The sequence below is a fragment of the Cyprinus carpio genome, chromosome B19 (genome assembly GCF_018340385.1).
Source record: "Cyprinus carpio isolate SPL01 chromosome B19, ASM1834038v1, whole genome shotgun sequence".
Lineage (NCBI taxonomy): Eukaryota > Metazoa > Chordata > Actinopteri > Cypriniformes > Cyprinidae > Cyprinus > Cyprinus carpio.
In genome coordinates this window covers 25,677,810-25,699,839 of record NC_056615.1, presented here as the reverse complement: position 1 = coordinate 25,699,839, position 22,030 = coordinate 25,677,810, and the positions used below count along the sequence as shown (strand labels likewise).

Genomic DNA, 22,030 nt, shown 5'->3' with positions numbered 1-22,030 from the left:
ATCATCAGAAAGAATAACATCTTGTAACTTCTAAATTTTAGCCTAATATAATAATTTACCTAAAATTGTCGAGCCTAATCATGTGAAGTAAAACACGAAGTTGATCATTTCGACATTAACATTTTTTTCACTGCACACTTATTTGATTGAGCAATTATAGTAGGCCTATTTTATAAGTTGTAATCCTTTTTAATTGTAACTTAATTCATGCGTGTGTCTGTTGGCCCAGGGAATCGGATCTAGAACGGATCGCGCGCGCTGTGCAAGACAGAACTGTTGATGCCACCGATAAGAGCAGCACACATTCCAGAAACATTCAGACGCCTCCGCAACGCCATTAACACGCAATGTCAAAATTAAAAAGTAATGCTCAACTGTCTCGACAACTACGAGGTGGAGACATATCCCCACCTTCAGAAACGTTTGTAGATATACAAAACGATTCTTCTGATTTTCTGTTAGATGTTTAATTTTGACAGTTCAAACCACTTTGTATATTATAATCACGTGTGTAGCTCACTGAAATATGTCAGCAAACATTCTTTTAGTAGCTAATCACACAAATAACAATTTAAAGGTGCATTCCTTTTAAATGTAATTTAAAACATTTAAGTGAGAAAATAAACTCTTGTCTTTCATGTTCTGCATGACATTCTGACATTGATCTTCATTTGTGTCTTTTCTATAAAACCAAAATTCTGCCTTTAGTTAAAAACAGTTAAACAGAAAGTGCTGTTGGGGAAAACTGTTCCATCCTGTTGTTATTAATCACGAAGCCAATATGTTTCTGGACATGAAGCAGTAATACAGTAGTCCACCCTCTGATCTGAGCTTCATGGGTAAAGATGGCAGCTAGATTACTGTTAAAATAACTGTGTCCAGCAGGGGTCCTCAACTCTGAACCTTAAGATCCAATCAAACATACCTGAACAAGTTAATCAAGGTCTTCATGATTACTATAAAGTTGCCAGTAGGTGTGTTTAATCCAGCTTGGTGCTAATCTCTGCAGGAAAGTGGATCTCGAGGTCCAGAGATGAGGACCCCTCGTGTACAGTATAAGCATGCTTCATTTAGATTTGGCACTGCAGTTATGTTACACCACTCTATTGTTTGAAAGTGTTTTGACATCTCACCTGTTTTAATGTTCTGGACATGACCTGGTGACCTCAAGACTTATGGTATGGTTGACTGTTTATCTATGGCTGAACGGCATACTCTGATTGGAAGGGTCTGATTTTCCTGATGTTATAAAGCATGAACCTGTGGGTTTAAAATCATAGTTGATAAAACACTACCCCCAGTTTTCTTGCTGTCCCCTTGTTTCCCTTGAAGTGTATCCCTTGTATTGTGATACATATATTAATGACTCTGGGCTAAGCCCTGGATATCCACTCACCCCAGAACCACTCCTGGAATTAAACCCATCATTTCAGCATTCTAGCACTTTCAAAAATTAAGAAACAAGATTCAAGATTTTTATTTGTCACATACACAATTATATAGAGCATATATAACCAGCAGTGAAATGTGAGTCAGGTCCGCTCCATGGACAGTGCAATTATTAAAGAATACAACACAGATGAAAATATACACAAATATAGCATGAAAGAATTAAATAAAAGTCAACAATAAAAATATAAGAATAAAATATAAAATATATAAAGAGATGTATACTGTAGAATTAATATATAGTGGAAAATAATGTGCATGAAAGTAAACTGTAGTCTTAAATATTAAGATACACAGGAATGTACAAGAGGCAAATGTGCAACAGGTTGACACTTTCAGTATGTCAATGTGAGGTAGTGAATGATGAATATCTTACTGATAAAGTGAATATTAAGTGGAGACATGAAGATGTTAGGAGGCTGGTTTTGAGTTTAGGAGCCTGATGGCCTGGGGGAAGAAACTCCTCCTAAGTCTCTCGGTTTTTGACATCAGGCTACGGAAACGCTTACCAGATGGCAGCAAAGTGAAAAGATGGTTACTGGGGTGAATGGAGTCCTTGATTATTTTAACAGCTCTGCTTTTGCGCACAACTCTCTGCAGGGCTTTGCAGTCATGACTGGAGCTGTTCCCATACGACACTGATATACACTGAGTCAATACGCTTTCTATGGCCCCTGAATAGAAAGTTTTCAGGATTGTAGGTGAAACCCTGAATTTTCTCAGCTGTCTCAGATGGTACAGTCTTTGCCTGGCTTTATTAACCTGAGTTTGAATGTGTGTAGTCCAAGTCAGGTCCTCGGAGATGTTTACACCGAGGTACTTGAAGCTGCTCACCCTCTCCACAGGGGTCCCGCTGATCATTAGAGGAGTATAGGGCTGCTGCTGTCTCTTCCTGAAGTCCACAATCAGCTCTTTTAGTTTTGCTCACATTCAGAGAGAGACAATTGTCCTGGCACCATGATGTTAATTTCTCTACCTCATCCAAGTCTCATTATTGTTGGAAATGAGGCCCAGAACCACAGTATCATCAGCAAATTTAATAATAGATGTGGAGCTGTGGGAAGACACGCAGTCATGTGTGTAGAGAGAGTAGAGCAGGGGACTCAGGACACAGCCCTGTGGAGCTCCTAAGTTCAGGGTGATGGAGTTAGAGGTGAACTGGCCTACTTTCACCACTTGAGGTCTTCCGGTGAGGAAATCAAGAATCCAGTTGCATAGTTAAGAATGTCAGGCCGAGGTCCATGAGTTTAGAAGCTAGCGTGATGGGGACTATAGTATTGAAAGCTGAGCTATAGTCGATAAATAGCAGCCTTACATAGTTCCTGTTATTGCTGTCAATGTGTGTGAGAGAAGAGTGCAGGATGTGAGAGATGGCATCATCGGTGGATCTGTTGGGGCGATAAGCAAACTGAAGAGGGTTCAAAGTATCCGGGATGGAGGAGCAGATGAAGTTTTTAACCAGTCCCTCAAAGACCTTCATGACTATTGATGTGAGGGCAACTGGACGATAGTCATTCAGGCAAGAGGGGTTATTGTTCTTAGGCACAGGGATGATGACAGATTTTTTGAAGGAGGTGGGAACCACCGATTGTAGCAAGAGAACTCATTAAAAATGGATGTAAACAAACCAGCGAGCTGATCAGCACAGGACCGCAGAACACGGCCAGAAATCCCATCATGTCCGGCTGATTTCCTGATGTTCACTCGCTTTAGAGCCCTCCGAACCTCGTCCTCAGACACGGTGATTACATGATTATCGCTGCTCTGAATGCTGCTTCCTGACGCGCTGATCGGCAGACTCGCGCTGCTCAGATTGCTTTCAAAGCGGCCGTAGAAAGTGTTTAGATCGTCAGCCAGCGACGGATCTGCTCTCACCTCTGCAGAGGATTTATTTCCAAAGGCACAGATGGTTCTTAGTCCTTGCCACATGCGTCGGGAGTCATTGAGCTGGAAATGTGACTCTATTCGTTCCCTGTATCGGAGTTTGGCGGCTCTTACTGCGCGTCGGAGAGCATAGCACGATGCTTTGTACTCACTCATGTTTCCCGACAAAAGACCGGCGTTGTAAGCAGCAGTGCGTTTGCTCTGCTGATTGAGAATGCGTTGTAAAAAATGGAGCTTTAATAATTTAAATGTAATGGATTATCATCTAATTATTATTATTATTATTTTACGTCAACATGCATACAGCACCAAGTTTGACATTTGAGGCAAATTCTGTAAACACTGCTTTGAAAAATAATGCTTTTTTGTTTTTCTTGTGCTTGCAAGTTCATTCAGACAATCAACCTTTATGGCACCAAATGCATTGAAAGTCAGATCAGAAGGAATTCTGGAAAGAGGGTGCAAAGAAAAAAGCATCAGCCTGCATCACAATTGGATTGTTTTTACAGGTAAAAAAATGTTTAAACTAAATGAAAATAAACTTTTTTTTAGTTTAAACATTTTTTTACCTGTAAAAAACAATCCAATCGTGATGCAGGCTGATGCTTTTTTTAAACTAAATGAAAATAAACTTCTCCTCCTTGAACCACAACCTGTTAAGTCATTTAGAAAATATTTTGATTTACATTTGTTTGAATTTTGTACATTAAATTAATTTCTTTTGAAAGCTGTTTTGAGTCTTTTGTTAAACTCCTGAGCTGTTTGTGCTAATCATAAGGCAGTGATGTTTCTGCAATGGTGTCTGGTTATTTTTCTACATTTGTCAATAAACTGCTTGATTTAACTTGTGTAGTTGTTTGCTAAAGAATGTCACTTTTTATTTAAGCGATAATGGCCTGTGTCCGATAATATTACTGTTTATATCCTGATCCCAAAAAAGTTTAGTTTTTTCAATTATGTTAAACATATATTTACTTTCCATAAAAAGACATGATCTAACATCTTGTCAATCCCAAAAGTATTGTACCAATATTGCCAAAACGTTGTTTTACACACCTGTTTTAGCGAAAGAATGTTTGGGGCTTTTATTTTGAAAAATTGTGATCAAACTGCACGGGTCAGTTGTCTTTTGCGAATCGGTTCGATCGGTTCATGTGAATGAGCCTATTAAAAAAACAGCGATTTGATTTTTTTTGTGTTTCATTGTTATTTAAAATACCGTATGTAGCTGACAACATTATCGACATATCAATTAAATTAATGGAGATACGTACATAGAATGACAAAAAATAGACAATGAAAGTACTGTCTACATTAAATTTATAATGGTTGGAATTAACCTTTGCTGTAATCATAAATAACTACTAGCTATAAAACAACAGAAATGATTTGTAAGGAAATTGCATTTTGAAACAATGTTACCAACGGACCCAATATTACTTGGAAAAAAAAAAGTTAATTATTAAATTTTCTCCCTCTAATTATAGAACTGTATGGTTAGATATTTATTTACTTATTTGTTTACTTATTTGAATTTAAAAATCTTTATATATATATATATATATTATATATATATATATATATATATATATATATATATACATATATACACACACACACACACACACACACACAAACACACAGTGGTGTGAAAAAGTGTTGGCCCCCTTCCTGATTTCTTATTTTTTTCCATGTTTGTCACACTTTAATGTTACAATAGGATTCAGGCCAGGACTTTGAGCCACTCCAAAGTCTTCATTTTGTTTTTCTTCAGCCATTCAGAGGTGGACTTGCTGGTGTGTTTTGGATCATTGTCCTGCTGCAGAACCCAAGTTCACTTCAGCTTGAGGTCACGAACAGATGGCCGGACATTCTCCTTCAGGATTTTTTAGTAAACAGCAGAATTCATGGTTCCATTTATCACAGCAAGTCTTCCAGGTCCTGAAGCAGCAAAACAGCTCCAGACCATCACACTACCAATTTTACTGTTGGTATGATGTTCTTTTTCTGAAATGCGGTGTTACTTTTATGCCAGACGTAATGGGACACACACCTTCCAAAAAGTTCAACTTTTATCTCGTCAGTCCACAGAGTATTTTCCCAAAAGTCTTGGGGATCATCAAGATATTTTCTGGCAAAACTACGACGAGCCTTTATGTTCTTTTTGCTCAGCAGCGGTTTTCGTCTTGGAACTCTGTCATGCAGACCATTTTTGCCCAGTCTCTTTCTTATGGTGGAGTCATGAACACTGACCTTAACTGAGGCAAGTGAGGCCTGCAGTTCTTTGGATGTTATTGTAGGGTCTTTTGTGACCTCTTGGATGAGTCGTCGCTGTGCTCTTGGAGTAATTTTGATTGGCCGGTCACTCCTGGGAAGGTTCTCCACTATTACATGTTTTTGCCATTTGTGAATAATGGCTCTCGCTGTGGTTCGCTGGAGTTCCAAAGCTTTAGAAATGGCTTTATAGCCTTTTCCCGACTGATAGATCTCAGGCAGGTCCTGTTTAAGAGATTTCTTGATTGAAAACAGGTGTGGCAGTAATCAGATCTGGGTGTAGCTAGAGAAATTAAACCACAGTTTTAACAGGGGGGCAAACACTTCTTCACACAGGGCCATGTAGTTTTGGATTTTGTTTATCCCTTAATAATAAAAACCTTCATTTAAAAACTGCATGTTGTGTTTACTTGTGTTATCTTTTACTAAGATTTAAATTTGTTTGATGATCTGAAACATTAAAGAAATCAGGAAGGGGGCCAATAATTTTTCACACCACTGTGTGTGTATATTTTATTTTTAAAATGTTTTTAAAAAGTGGGAAAAAAACTAAAATAATTTTAAACAAAGTAATTTAAAAAATATAATTTTAAAAAAGCATCATACAACAGGATGTTCATGGACGTACTATAGTACTCCATAAAGTATCATTGTATATCTCAAAGCTTCACTGTCTTATAATAGATTTAGATTGTATCTCAGGAGTACAGGCTGAATTTTGGTCTTCCGGGCGACCGCACTGACTGCGCTTGGCACGGTGGAGTGGCCACCATACAGCAGAGTGAAGGAGACGAGGTCTGGGGAGTCGTGTGGAAGATAGACAACCAAAACCTGCCCAGTTTAGACAGGTGAGGTCACCTAGGATTGTGATCTCTCCCAAAAATCACACTTTCATCTTGTATTCATGATCAGTATTTATGGGATATTGATATTTATTTTCACACAGTAAAGCATACATCTCATATTGGTATTTCAAGTCCATTTATTTATTTTGTATGTAGCTTTGTAGTATGCTGGTTTTTAGTACTTTTGTCATTAATAAAAGATTATATGTAAAAAAAAAAAGGTACATTTACTGTCCATTTTTAGCCTGACTTAGGGTGACCAAATGTGCCATTTTCCCAGGACACATCCTGGCCAGGATTTCTATATTGCCTAAAATATCCACGTTTTGTCTTTATTTCCACAGCGCAGACCAATTGTTGTATGACAAAGTACCGTGAGAGCTCTAGAGAGCAGACGGCTTCTTGTGCTTTTGAATCTATCTCACGGTACTTTAATGTCATACACCGATCGGTTTGCTCAGTGCTGCTTCAAGTCAAACACTTATATGTACACATATTTGCATCGATTTGACCATTCTCTGTAGATCCCACCTTCTCACGCACCACGATTGGTTGATTACGTACAATGTCTGCATGTTATTGGTCAAACGATCATTACTTTAAGTATGAAAACAGGAAACCAAAGCCAAAACGTGGATATTTTAGGCAATACAGAAATCCTGGCCAGGATGTGTCCTGAAAAAATGGCACGTTTGGTCACCCTAGCCTGACTGACCAAACCAAAGCATAAAGTTGAAGTACAGATCACAAAGTGTTCAGTTCACCCCTCTGATCAAATATTAATGTGTTTTAAAGTGCAACTTTCACCTTTTTTCAATATAGTTGTATTTTTAACCTTATGTACAAGATTACCATAGGACGTCTCTGACGGTCTAGTTGCATAACTATCATGATAAGTGTTAGTGAAGAGTCTCTTCTCCATCTGAATTTTTCTCATCTCATCTCATTCTTTATCTAGGTTGTGTGTTTAGGGGCTCAACAGAACTTCTTGCCTCAAAACAGAAGCTTCTGGCACTGAAGACAAACAGCTACAGCGCCACTTCCATATTGGATCAGATTACAGACATCCAGAAATGACCTTTTTTTTTTTTTTTTAAAGCTTATCATGTCTCCTAATCATAAATAAAGTCCCGGTCTTTAACCCAGTGCTAGGCACATATTGGGTTGAAATCTTTTGTAATAAGAACTGAACAGAAAATTATGATGTAAAATGGGGCACCAGAACAAATGTCAGTTCTGAAGAAGAAACAAAAGGTTTCTTTGTTTGACTTTGGATCAAGTATTGGATCATGGCAAGTTCCACAAACACATCCGTGTGTGATGATCACTATGGGTTTGTGTCTGTTGATCCTGTTGAATGTGATCCAGAGAAGCTCAGACTCAAATCTAAAACCTGAAAGTAAAACACAGACAGTCAAATGTGGTGACATTACTGCATCATCCACTTTAGAACAACCAAAACAAACATTGCTCTATTAATATGATAGTATAATCCTGTGATATATGGCATCAAAAGCCCCATTTAATCATCCAGTTTATGATGTCAAATCCAAAACACCATCGATGATGATTTTTAACCTTTGACCCCTAAAAAAATTGTGATACATATTGTAATGGCCAGATGTGGGAAAATTAATAATTGTTCTGGCTTTAAAAATAATAATAATAATAATAATAATAATAATAATAATAATAATAATAATAATAATAATAATAATAATAATAAAAATATTAAGATGGTATTTCTTTGTGAAATTAATAATTCATTGTCTGTTTAACACAAATATTAATACACTGGAAGACCAGAAAATATTGAAAATATCATTTATATACTCAAACATTAATCAAATTACTATAAAAAGAATAAAACTATTGTTTATAGTATGAGGAACCATTCAATTATAAAAGAAAAATTAGATTTCAATTACAATATATGGACATTTTTAGTCATCACTACTCACAGAAACTTCTGCAGTCCATATTGTGGATCTTTTTTCATATCAGAAAGCAGCTTCACAGCTGAATCTCCTAGTTTATTTTCAGACAGACTCAGTTCTCTCAGGTGTGAGGGGTTTGATCTCAGAGCTGAAGTCAGAGCAGCACAACCTTCATCTGTGACTCCACAATCATTCAACCTGTAGAGAACAATGACACTCTTCAGTCTCTCAGTTCAGGATCTACAGCTCAGAGAAGCAGGAACTTAACCAGAAAGAGAGACTTAACCCACAACATGATTAACAGGTCTCATGGTAGGAATGCATGTATCTTTACAAAAACTGATATATTATGTTACAGGATCTGTGAGCTCATCCAGATCAGTGGCTGCAGCTTCAAAAACACTCCAATCCAAGCAGTCAAAGCAGGCTTGTATATCCTGCTCTGCTTCATTAGTCAATATATTTACAGTCTTTATTATAGGTTTAGCTGAATTAGGTTTCTGCCTGTAGCTAAGTGTAAGGTAAACTAAACAGTGATCAGAGAATCCCAAAGCTGAGTGATGTGTGTGTATCATTGTATCTCAGTATTTTGGCAGTTCACCAGAGAGATTTGCTTCATTAAAATGCCCATCAATTATTATAAGATAGTCTGAGTACCATTCCTTCTTTTCAGTTATCTGTTCAGTCAGCTGTTGCAGCACTTTGCTCACATGTGCATTAAAAATATACTGTTTTATAATGTCCTACAATAGCGGCACTATTTGCACTAAGTAATAGCATTTAACTACTATTGTTGAAAAAAAAAAATACTCCTATTTTTACATATTGTAAATAGAATCTATATTTATTTGCACTTAGTGTAAATAGCATCTATCACTAAGATAATATGCTATTTTCACTTGGGGAAAATAGAAGTAGAAAGTAGAAGAGATGACTAGAAAGGTTTACAGATTATGAAAAGCAGAGAGCACATCTACTTCAGAGTTGAACGTCCAACAAAACATCTGAATAATCGAAAAATGGAAAAAATGTTGCTTGTGTATGTTGCTTTATGTTCAGTAGTTTGTGGTAAAACTGATTGGAAAACAATGACTAAACAGAACAAACAAATGAAAACAGCAAAAGAAGAGCTGAAGAGAAAATTGAAGTTTGCAGTGCCCTCTTGATCACTGAAATGTATGCTGTAATGTACATTTTATATGTTTTATATGTTTTAAATTATTATTTAATGTTTTTACAATTTAACAATTATATTATTGTCTATTGTTGTAATGGTTTTGCATTTTTATTTTACAATAATGTCAGTGATTATATTAATTTTGAAACATTAAAAAAATTCATATCCAGTAATGTTTTTTTCAGTCAGCTGGTGAAATCAGGCATTATGAGGACTAGCAAATATTTGCCCAAATACATTAGTGCACAAACATTATATTCAGTATTATATACAGTAGTTTAAGATCATTAAATCTCAATAAACTTTCATTGCTTCTTGTGTGCCTGACACAAAAATATAAACAATGGTGTAAAATTATTCACGCAAGTGAAGTGATTAGAAAGACAATAAAACACCCAAAGGAGTCGACCCGGTTCTACATGGTGCTTGAAGCGGTTAATTTCAGTGTCACATATAATGTCAGGACCTTTTTTATTTTTTAATGTACTCCGAAATCCTCAACACTTCTGTATGTAAACAATTAAAATGGTCTAAAACTTTGAATCAAATGAAGATTAAAACACCAATCTTCAATTGTCTGAAAATCTTACCACAGTGTCTCCAGTTTACAGAGAGGATCCTTCAGTGCTTCAGAGAGCAGCTTCAGTCCCGAGTCTCCTAGTTTATTATAATTCAGATCTAGTTCTCTCAGGTGTGAGGGGTTTGATCTCAGAGCTGAAGCCAGAGCAGCACAACCTTCATCTGTGACTCCACAATCCCACAACCTGTAGAGAACAATGACACTCTTCAGTCTCTCTGTTCAGGATCAGTGCCTTGATCGTGGTAATCCCATTGCTGTCTATAGGGTCAGAGAGCTCTCGGATTTCATGAAAAAATATATTAATTTGTGTTCTGAAGATGAACGAAAGTATTACGGGTTTGGAACGACATGAGGGTGAAGGTTAAGGTTCAGACCCACATCTACCACCACAGTTGGTGGTTGCCATTGACTTCCATAGTAGGAAAAAAAATACTATAGAAAGTCAATGGAAACCACCAACTGTTTGATTACCAGCAATCTTCAAAATATCTCGTTTTATGTTCAACATAAGAAAGCAACTCATACAGGTTTGAAATGACATGAGGGTGAGTAAATGATGACAGAATTTTTGGGTGAACTATCCCTTTAATTTAAATTTTACCATGTCATAATCTTTATGTATCATCCAATCATATGTATACTATCATAAAAAATGAAGCAAAATTATGTCAGACTCAGACACCTTTTAAAGAACCTAATGAATATTAAAAAACTCAGTCACCTGACAGGACAATTTTAAGTCTTTTTTTTTTTTTTTTTTTTTTTTTTAAATTTTGTTTCATTGTATCATACAGTACATTAATCCTAGCAGTAGGAGAATGAAGATTTTGAGTCTGTTATACAATCTTACCTTAGTTTCTCCAGTTTACAGTGAGGATCCTTTAGTCCATCAGAGAGCAGCTTCAGTCCTGAGTCTTGTAGTTTATTTCTAGACAGATTCAGTTCTCTCAGGTGTGTGGAGTTTGATCTCAGAGCTGAAGCCAAAGCCACACAACCTTCATCTGTGACTCCACAATGATTCAGCCTGTAGAGAACAATGACACTCCTCAGTCTCTCAGTTCAGGATCTACAGCTCAGAAAGAGAGACTCAATCCACGCTAATGCATGACAAGATGAACAGCTCCAGTCTAAAGTTCAGACCCGCTTCTACATGGGTATTTGAGAGTTAAATTCACTTTTATCATATAAAATTTTTTATGTATCATTCCAATCATGTCATAAATTAAGTAAAATTATGTCAGGCGCAGACACCTAGTAAAGAACCTAATAAAGATTAAAAAACATCATCTTCAGTTACCTGACACGACACTTCAAAGTCTTTTTTTAGTTTTTGTTTTAATTTTGTATTTTTTAAATATCATTCATTAATCCTAGTAGTAGGAGAATTAACATTTTGACACATTTGTACAATCTTACTGCAGTCTTTCCAGTTTACAGTGAGGATCCTTCAGTCCATCAGAGAGCAGATTCACTCCTGAGTCTCCTAGTTCATTCATAGACAGATTCAGTTCTCTCAGGTGTGAGGGGTTTGATCTCAAAGCTGGAGCCAGAGCAGCACATCCTTCATCTGTGACTCCACAATCATACAACCTGCAGAGATTCAAAAACATGAAAACTTTAACACTCTTTAGATTGGGAGAATATGTACTCTGAGCAGAGGTGATTTAACTCTGGGGATTTTGCTGTGTATATTTCATATAGACAGTAAAACATACATATTGACATAATTAGAGAACAAACAGACACTATTAAAGTTTCTGTTGCTGTTGGCTGTCAGTTTTGATCCCTGTCACATCATCTTCAACACGTCTCACACACTGACCTCTACAATCATCAGCTCTCACACTAAAATCCACATCAGCTGCTGTAAGTGTGCAGTTTCACACAGTCACACTCCTGGGGCCTCATGAATAAAACTTTGGGTACATTTCACCCTTAAAGTGTAAACAGATAAAAGATACAAAAGATAGATTTTGCTTTTGCACAAAAAAAAAAAAAAAAAAAACTGACAAAGATCTGTTTTCAGTGTTACCTATAAGCATTATTCTCACCACACTATTGGCACAAGGGACGTGCACAGCGGGGTGGCTATGGTCCTGAGTCACATATGAATGGAGTGGATTTCAATCCACGCTAAAAGCATTCTGTAATGACTCTGCTGCTCAAGATCCACTGCCGTGTTACCATTTCTTGCTTGCACATTTGCTATGCTCTCTTCTCACCACTATGGCAACTTTCATTTTACATTCCAGTCTATGCTGAATCTGCAGAAACTTGTCTACAGGGTTTTTGGTTTGTTTGTTTTATTTATAATATTGTGCTCCTTTTCTGCTGATTATGGAAATTGTTGTCTATGTTACAGAACTGACAAGTGGACTAGTGAAGTGACCAGTGCTGCATATTTCATTTGTATATTAACACATCATGATGCCAACATGATCATGATTTCTGCCTTTCATGATGAAATAAATGTCTCCGGAATTGGTGTGGAAGCAAGCAAACAATTTTTATTATGGGCTGTGAATGATAGACTTACACAAGTTCTTTAAGCCTTGTTAATACAGGACATGTCCACACAGAACTCAGCAGACAACACTTTGGGACATAAAAATGCACTAATCTTTTCCTATCAAAATGAATGTAGTGATTTTTAAAGGGTATGTTAATTTTCTATAATAACAGTCTAAAGCAGGGGTTCTTAAAATAGTTACAATAAAGAGCAGGGCTGAAAATTAACAAGGGCAAAAATGCCACCAAAATGAATAAAAATGTAATATGGGGCAAGAGTAATCAGTTCCTTTTTAAAATATCACAACAAGCAAGAGAACAGTTTTTTTTTTTATGTCGAATAGCACAGTTGTAAATGTGATACTGATCTTATACAACAATTCAATAAAAAAGGATGTATTTTAAGTGACTTAGGGGTCAGATTTACAAAAAAACGGCAAATTAGCATTAGAGTGCAATTCCATAAAATCACAGATGGGAGGGGAAATTCTGTGTGTTATTAAATGACAATGCACACATTTAAGAACACAGACGCAGCCAGATCACTTCCATAATGACCAGCGCAATCTACCAAGAGCAGCACAAATTACCACCTGCTTTAATACATGCTTTTTGTGGGCGTTAAATAATGGTCCAAAAGGCAGTAATTTGACGAGCGTCATTGGTGAATCATGTTGCGTGATTGATTTTAAAGGGGTCATATGATGCGATTTAAATTTTTCCTTTCTCTTTGGAGTGTTACAAGCTCTTGGTTCATCAAGAATATCTGTAAAGTTGCAAAGACATAAGTCTTAAATCTAAAGAGATATTCTTTATAAAAGTTAAGAGTCAACTATGCCCTCCTAAAACACCTCTTTTTAAACATGTCCCCACATGTCTACGTCACGATGTGGGAAGATCTGCATAACGCCGCCCAAATGTTCATGCAAAGGAAGAAGGCGTAACTTTTATTCTCACTGTAGTATTGTTACCACTGCCGCCATGTCGTGGAGACGCTGTGTGTTTCGTTGTTAAAGCGAAAATACTTTCTTTGGCCTTCCAAAAGAGGACAAGACTAGAAATCAGTGGTTAAGTTGTATTTACAACACTGTTCCAGAACAGTTCAACCCAAATATTCAGATGTGTGCAGCACATTTTATGGAGGACTGTTTCTTGATCCTGGGAAGGCTGTTTCTATAAAGTGGGGCAGTTCCAACTTTGCAAGGACAGTCTGGCGCTTCTGACTCACAGCCTGTAAGTACATTACATATTTAAGGAATTTGCCACTGATGATTCAAATGCAAGTTATGAGCAGTGTAGAGTAGCGCTTGTTGTTTCTCCAATCACAAATACAGACATGGTTTTATGTTTAGGCAGCCCAATACGCAACGCAACGCATAAAAAGACTGTACAAGTCATTATAATCAGTAATTATGTGCCCACTGGATGCTACAAATGCCTCATTTGTAATGGGTTTTATTGGTTTTGTCTCAGCGCTCCGGGACACAGCATCACAGTATGCTAAGTGGCATAATATTTCCGTCACACGCTTGAGGAATTCGGCCAATCACAACACACTGGATAGCTGGCCAATCAGGGCACACCTCGTTTTTCAGAACTTGAACCTTAAACCGCATAAACACATTGCATTACACCAAATACACAAAATAATGGATTTTTTTTAGAAACGTCATATGAACCCTTTAATACTTTCCTCCCATAAATTTTGCGTCTGAAAGATAAACTCCTACAAATGCATATTCAATAAGATCAGGTACAAAAATAACTGTGTCCGTGCCTTTTCAGCGCTAATTATTCACTGCATGTCTTTAGTTAATACCTGATAGTACTATTTTAATGCCAAAAGACAGTCTGCACTGGTAAAAGCTGTTAGTAAATCTGGCCCTATATTTTAAATATAATATTGTCAATATAGTATGTTTTTGCTATAACAAAAATAGTTCCAAACAAAGCCACAGCAGAACAGATGCACATCTCTGAGCAACACAGTATTTTGTGTTTTGTGAATTAATCTGCATTTTGAAGGAATCGGTTGAATTAAATGATTCAATGACTCGCTCATTAAGACAGTGACTGTCTGCCACCTACTGGCAAATATTGCCCCTTAATAGTAAAGGTAATTTCTGACATTTAATATGGATGTCAATGCATCATACCCTTTTCTTGATTTGAGCAACTGCCCCTCAAAATGTCCATGCTTGTCACTGCTTGGAAATTCTATTTTAAGCATAAACCAAATTTGTGCAATTTTGCTTGTTATGTAGCCTGTCATTGAAAGAACTTAAAAATACTAAAACATGCAAATCTTAAAAGCCATTTCAGTTACATTGTACAGCAATGGTATTTTTCATATTGTTGGAAAGACCAGGGATGAGGGTTATGATTGCGATCAGACCAGGATGCGAATTGAACAGTAGGCTACTACACTACTGCTATGTGTGGCCTACAGCGGACTGTAGGAACAATGGAATGTTTGTCTACCAAACGAGTCCAGCAGTGTCTGTCATATGTTGTTAATCGTTTTATTGAAATGCGCATCACTGATAGTTATTTAATTTAGGACACACTTAACAAGAGCAATACTCACTCTCAAAAAACGTTCAAACGTAGAATGCAGCAGCACATCCACTACCAATATTTTTTTATTTATATCTTAAATATACTGAATTCTGAATGATGGTGTCATGTAATTTGTGTCCTTATCATCATGTAATTTGACTGCATTTCGTTGCCTTGTACCTTACATGTGCAATGACAATAAAGTTGAATCAAATCTAATCTAATTAACTCTGTATATATGAAACACATTTCATCTAAATGTGTGTATCAAATGGAAAACAAAGGTTAAAATGATTCTGTTTCCTTCAATACTTCTATCACACTGATATAAGAGCATATGGCAGCTTGCATGGCCCCAAGTTTTGTCAGTGATTTTGTGAACACTTCTCCTTCTGAACTTTTGGTAAGAAAGAAGCACATACTAAAATCATGAATGTGATCATGTTTTATCATTGTAGTGATGATTGTCAGTGTGACTTACTGAGCTGATCTGCATTCTTTAATCACAGGCAGCAGCTTCTGAAGAACTTCATCTGCTGTATTTTGGGATCCAGTAAACTTTTTTAGAACAAACTCTTCCATCTTCTGCTCTGATGTCAGCAACACATAAACAAGAGCTGACCACTGTGAAGAGGAGAGTTTGGTTTGTTTGATTTTTTTAGATGTCAAATAATATTGGATCTCCTGCACCAGTGAATCATCTCCCAGTTCATTCAGACAGTGGAACAGATTGATGGATCTCTCTGGAGAGGAATTCTGCCTGATCGTCTCTTTGATGTACTGAACTGTTTCCTTTTTGTTATAGGAGCAGCTCCTGTCTGTGTCGGTAGTTCTCTTAAGAGAGTCTGACTGAACTTCAAGGACAGACCCAGAAAAAAACGCAGGAAAAGATCCAGATGTCCATTCATACTCTGTAAAGCCTCATCCACAGCTCTCTGGTGCAGGCCAAATAATTTTTTTTCCTTCTGGGTTACAACTTTGCAACTTTGTTCAGTTTGTTCAAACACATTTATGCAAGTCTTTTTAAAGCAGTGATGTGCATATAGAGCTGCTAGATGTTCTTGGATGCTCAGATGAACAAAGCAGAAGACTTTCCCCTGATACAAACCTAACTCCTCTCTGAAGATCTGAGTGCACAATCCTGAGTACACTGATGCTTCTGTCTCATCAATGCCACACTCTCTCAGGTCTTCCTCATAGAAGATCAGGTTTCCTTTCACAAGCTGCTGAAAAGCCAGTTTCCCCAGTTTGACAATCATATCTTCATCTTTGACTTTCTTCTCATAGTCCTTCTCTTGTTTGATGTTGGTCTGAAGGATCAGGAAGTGTGTGTACATTTGGAGTGAGAGTCTGGGAATCTCTCCACTCTCTGCTTCACTGAACATCTTCTCCAGAACTGTGTGGCTGAGATCCAGCAGAACACTGGGATGTGGCACATGATGTAGAGGGCTCCTTAAAAGACTTCAGGTGTGAGATAATTATATCGGCCAGACTCTGATCACTGATTCTCTTCCTGAAGTATTCCTCCTTCTGTGGATCATTGAAGCCTCGTACCTCTGTCACAGACTGAGACACACTCAGAGGGGACGAGATCAGCTGCTGCTGGTCTGGAGGTGATCCAGATGAGAGCAGAGGGAAGCAGATTCCCCACAATGAGGTTCATCAGCAGCATGTCCACTGAGACTGATTCACTTACATCACACAACCTCACATCGCTCTGAAAATCCAGAGAAAGACGACACTCGTCCAGACCATCAAAGATGAACAACACTTTATATTCATCACTGGATATGTCAATTTCTTTGGTTTCAGGGTAAAAGACATGAAGAAGATCTGAAAGACTGAGTGTTCTGTCCTTCATCAGGTTGATTTCTCTGAAAGGAAGTGGAAATATGAGCTGGACGTCCTGATTCTCTTTCCCTTCAGCCCAGTCCAAAATGGAACTTCGCTGCACAGAGACTGTTTTTCACCACTGCCAGCGACTCCCTTTGTCAGCACAGTTCTGATGGGTTTGTCTTGTCCAGGTAAAGCTCTAAAGATCTCATTGCATGTGTTGATTGGTGTTTCCTCTGTTGCTGCTCTCCTCAACGGAGTGTGTCTCAATCTGTCTCACCTCGTGCTCATTATTAATCTCTCCACTCTCACTCTCTGTGATGTAGAGTTCTGTGTAGATCTCATTCAGGAGTGTTGGGTTTCCCTGCTTTGATGTTCCTTCATACAGACGCTCAAACTTCTTCACCAGATTTGATCTGAATGTGCTTTGGACCAGTTTAGAGTTAAAAATGGAAATAAAATAACAGATTACAACAATTAAAGAGGTTAAAAAAGTGACAGTTAAGCAAATAAAACAAGTGTTGAATCTATTAATTACCATCTAATCCATGCCCTACACCAGACATGACAAAAGCAAACAGAATTAATTTTTATTAGTGATACTGTCTATTCTGGATGCTGCACCGTACAAGCATGACAAGTTACTGTCATTAAATGGAGTGCCCATTATATTCTATAATAACGTAACTGTCTGACGTTCTGTGCAGTGTTGTACCTCAGATCAGTTGATGTGTGTCTCCTTTAAATGTGTTTTGAAGTATCCACAGATTGGTCACTCTTCATGGACACACAGCTGGACCCCGGTGAGTTTGATTTTTGACTGTGGAAATGAGTATAATAGAATAGAGACAACAGAGTAGTGATAATAGACAACATGCAAGAATTCATACAGCTAATATAATGTGGAGTTGACATTAAAAGAATAAATACAAGATATTTAAGAAATATTCTGTTGATTTTTAATGAATTAATGAAACCCATACCATTTTTTTTAAAGTGTTCACAAAGAAGCCTATGTGCCCAAATGAACAACAAAAATTAATTTATTTTGATTTTTATACTACAGGGCTGTTCTACACTGAATCTGTTTGGTTGACGAATGTTCTAAGATGTGCAATTATTTGGCTAAAGTAGTTCCAGGCAGGTCTTGACCACATTACAGTTACATATAACTTCGCCACATCATTTCAGTTATTTTAAAGGTCCTTACAGCATACAACAGCAAATGAATCAAACCCACAAAGATGCTCACTACGAAAACAAATATGACAAACAATGCGATACAAATGACAAACTATTTCCATGTTTTTCCCAATAAATTAACTTTCATTATAGCACAATGTCATAAATACAGTAGAGTACGTACACACTGAAAAATATACGAGCACAGCCACAGAAAACTTGTTGTCAGCGCAGTCTTGATGAAATTACTTTTCGTTATTTTTTTCAATAATTCTATTGACCTGTTGTAAATTATTCCTTATTTCATTTTCATTTTCCTAATGGCAATGAATTCATCCATTTTCATTTGTAAAAATGCAACGGATGATTTGCACATTTTAATTGTCACATATGGTATATGTCTGAAGGGGCCTGAATAATCCAAAAATGAATTAATGATTTTTTTTTTTTAATTAAAAATAATAATTAAATAAATACATTAAATTCTTAAAATAAATCATAAAAAAAATCAACTAAGATAAATGTCACTTGTGTCACTTGTTATTTTAGCACTAGTTTACATGGGTTGTTTTTTTCAGTTTCATTTGCAGAGTTCAGGCTATTAGCATGTCACCAAATTGATTTCTTTCGACTTTATGATTTATAAGTTTAGGTGTGTTCATCATTCACACAGCAGCTTATGCTGAATGGGCAAATAAGGGTCAATAAAATGAATTTAAACATTATGTTGCTCAAAACCCTTTTAAGACTACGGTCACACACCTTACAGTAAGCCAGTGTTTTTTACGGCATTTTTAAAAAACTAAACCTGACATTGGATGTTATAAATATTGCTGCTCCATGACAAACTGGCTTGTGATATTGCTCATTTTGTATGGAATTGTGTTGTCACTTTTGGATAAAAGCATCCATTTAACATGGAGTGTAATTCTTGTTTGTATTAAATATATTTCAATGTAAAACATGCGAGTGTAGACGTGTTTGGCTTTTATTGTGCCGCAGAAGAGACAGTTTTTTCGACAGTTTTTATAATGCGTTTGTGTCAAGCCTAATAAAGTAATAAGTCAAAATTAGCCATGGTATTTACTATGATTTTGAAAGACATTGAAGGTGTTAAAAACCCCGAAATCACATTGGGATTAATTCAGATTGATGAAAATCTTCACCTTGACAGCACTCTTGCAATGCATGGTTTGTGAGAGATCAGGCGTGGAGAAGGAACACTGAGTCATTTGCTCAACTCTTAGTATTTCCCAGGGCCTCATAATTAGTATGAGTGTGGAACTTAAGATCGTACTATGAGTTTGAATTGGCTTTCAGAATGTTGATTGATTTCTGGATTTTGACTAAGTGAATATTGGCCAATTTGCATGCTTGCATATTAGTTGTTGTGGCGGTTGTCTCTCTGTATGTATGTTTAACAAAAATGTACATCAGATGAGTGATTTATGCTGTATCCTCAAGTTTTTCTGGCCGCTCATAGACATTCACTCTTCTGGACACTACTTAGGCTCCCGTTGGTTTGATTTCCACTGTGGGGTGAGTATAATAAAATAGGCAATACAGCAGATCAGAGATAATGCATACACACACACACAAGATATTTTTCTGTAATTAATCGCGATTAATAAATAATATATTTATATTGTAATAATTTCACATTAAACCTCCAAAGTAATGTAGAATCAACATAATAATTGTATATTTAAAATGTGTTGAATGGCATCTTTTTACTAAATAGCCTATTTTTAATAAGGCCAATATCATTAATACCAATACTCAAACTAAGCCGCAATTTTTAGCCATTCGTATACCAGGTTCAACATTACAGGTATAATTAAAAGCTATTGTTTTATTTAAGTGCAAAGTGGTGGCCAGTGATGGCCAAGTATGGTGTCACATACTCTGAATTTGTGCTCTGCATTTAAAGGGTCATGAACTGCCTCTGTTTTTTATTTTTTACATAAAAAAAACTTTATAATTTAAGTAATAGGTTATTTTCTATCCTGTTTAGCCCCTCTCATCAGAGCGCTCTGTTTGAATAGGTGAGGTGGATTGTAGACTTCGAGGAAGTAAACACCCTGCTATGATTGGCTAATAGTTGTGTATGTTTGACAGCATACATTCCTTATAGCTGGGCGCTGCTGTCATTTAGGTCAAAAAACACATGGCGATCTGTAGAAGAGACAAAAGCAATATTGATCCGTAATAAAAACAGTTGCTCACACTTGTGCTCGCGACATTCTGGTCAAATCAATGATCGGTATGGCATTGTCTTTTAGTTTTAATCTTTCTGAGAAAAATCGTGTAAAAACTGTGCCTTGTTTGTAAATGGATTACAACAGAGATGAAGTGAACAAGAACAGAGTTCTTATTGGCCTTGATCAGGAGCTTCATTAAAAATAAAGTTAGTCCTCTTTCTAATGTTGGGATCAGAAGGAAGGCAATGCAAACCTTTGTTTTCAACAACGGCTGCACAGTGTCTTGTTGTAATCAGAGCCATCTTTATGTTTGGTTTCTGAGTAGACCAGCGTGTTCACCCAATAATCCCCAGCTGCAGAACTGCAGAACCCTTATGTCACATGCAGTCTCAGACAGCAGCGCCAGGCCAGCAGCGTCAAACCGAGGAGTGGTGAGGCAAAGTTATCTTACCTAAGCATAGCGACCGTAGTGTTTAGATCATTCAAAGTTTATACGTTGACGTCAAGTCAGCATTTTTTAAAAACGATTTAATCAGATAATAGATAGATGAGGTAGCTGATCAAAAAGATTTATAAGGCTTTCATAAAACAAAGCTACTAACAAATAATGTGTTGCATATTCTTATCCAGGAGTAACTGAATGATATTATATTATTTTCGAATGTTCCTCATCAGCTGGCTGGCTCCGTTGACTGTTGCATCTTAATGTTGATGGTGAAGAAAAGGAAAAGAAATTAATATATATATATATATATATATATATATATATATATATATATATATATATATATGTGTGTCAATGTGAAGTGAAAGTGAAATTAGAAAGTGACGTAGCATTCAGCCAAGTATGGTGACCCCATACTCAGAATTAGTGCTCTACATTTATACATCAGAAGTGCACACACACACAGAGCAGTGAACACACACACACTGTGGTACAGACAGTGGGCAGCCATTTATGCTGCGGCCGGGGAGCAGTTAAGGGGTTAGATGCCTTGCTTGCTCAAGGGCACCCTAGAGGTAGGTGGTATTGAAGGTGGAGAGAGAACTGTACATGCACTCCCCCACCACAATTCCTGCGGCCGGAAGCGATCCACAACCCTTGATTGGAGTCGACTCTCTAACCATTAGGCCCGCGTCCCCCCATGCCATATATTCTGTCCATCTGTGCCCAGGTGTGTGCATGCCAGATGCGGTTATGCCCTGAAATTCAAGATATTGGTGCAAAAATGCTCCTGTATGATTTTTTATTTTTACATTTTTTGGTCTCGTAATTATATAAGTGATATCACGCGAGCAGTGAGAGCAATCTACGAGTGCTGTTTGTCCCAAATGTGATTTTTACAAAACAGTTCAGTAAATAAGTTAATATAGAGTGTTATACAAACCCTGATTCCAAAAAAGTTGGGACACTGTACAAATTGTGAGTAAAAAAGGAATGTAATAATTTACAAATCTCATAAACTTATATTTTATTCACACTAATAGAATATAGATAACATATAAATGTAAGAAATTGAGACATTTGAAATGTCATGCCAAATGTGGCTCATTTTGGATTTCATGAGGAAGCTACACATTCCAAAAAGTTGGGACAGGTA

The 22,030-nt window shown here is 36.9% G+C and overlaps 2 protein-coding genes across 2 annotated transcripts; both read right to left on the bottom strand.

The window, feature by feature from the left end:
• Positions 1-7,113: 7,113 nt before the first annotated feature.
• On the bottom strand, positions 7,114-15,795 carry LOC109102942 (ribonuclease inhibitor-like). The gene is made up of 6 exons (XM_042746000.1): positions 15,695-15,795; positions 11,611-11,736; positions 10,997-11,170; positions 10,157-10,330; positions 8,414-8,587; positions 7,114-7,845 (listed from the first exon to the last, which is right to left on the bottom strand). The coding sequence occupies exons 1-6, from the start codon at positions 15,793-15,795 to the stop codon at positions 7,839-7,841; spliced, it is 756 nt and encodes a 251-aa protein (XP_042601934.1). The 3' UTR covers positions 7,114-7,838.
• On the bottom strand, positions 15,781-17,074 carry LOC122140852. The gene is made up of 3 exons (XM_042745999.1): positions 16,910-17,074; positions 16,768-16,769; positions 15,781-16,674 (listed from the first exon to the last, which is right to left on the bottom strand). Exons 1-3 carry the CDS (start codon positions 17,072-17,074, stop codon positions 15,927-15,929), a joined length of 915 nt encoding a protein of 304 aa, XP_042601933.1. The 3' UTR covers positions 15,781-15,926.
• Positions 17,075-22,030: the final 4,956 nt, after the last annotated feature.

Coding starts and splice junctions, on each gene's coding strand:
- LOC109102942 (XM_042746000.1), bottom strand. CDS start 15,795: ATGGAAGAGTTTGTTCTAAAAAAGTTTACTGGATCCCAAAATACAGCA. Junction 11,737..15,694: donor AAAGAATGCAGATCAGCTCA/GTAAGTCACACT, acceptor GAATCTCTGCAG/GTTGTATGATTGTGGAGTCA. Junction 11,171..11,610: donor GGAGACTCAGGAGTGAATCT/GCTCTCTGATGG, acceptor TGTTCTCTACAG/GCTGAATCATTGTGGAGTCA.
- LOC122140852 (XM_042745999.1), bottom strand. CDS start 17,074: ATGAAGGACAGAACACTCAGTCTTTCAGATCTTCTTCATGTCTTTTAC.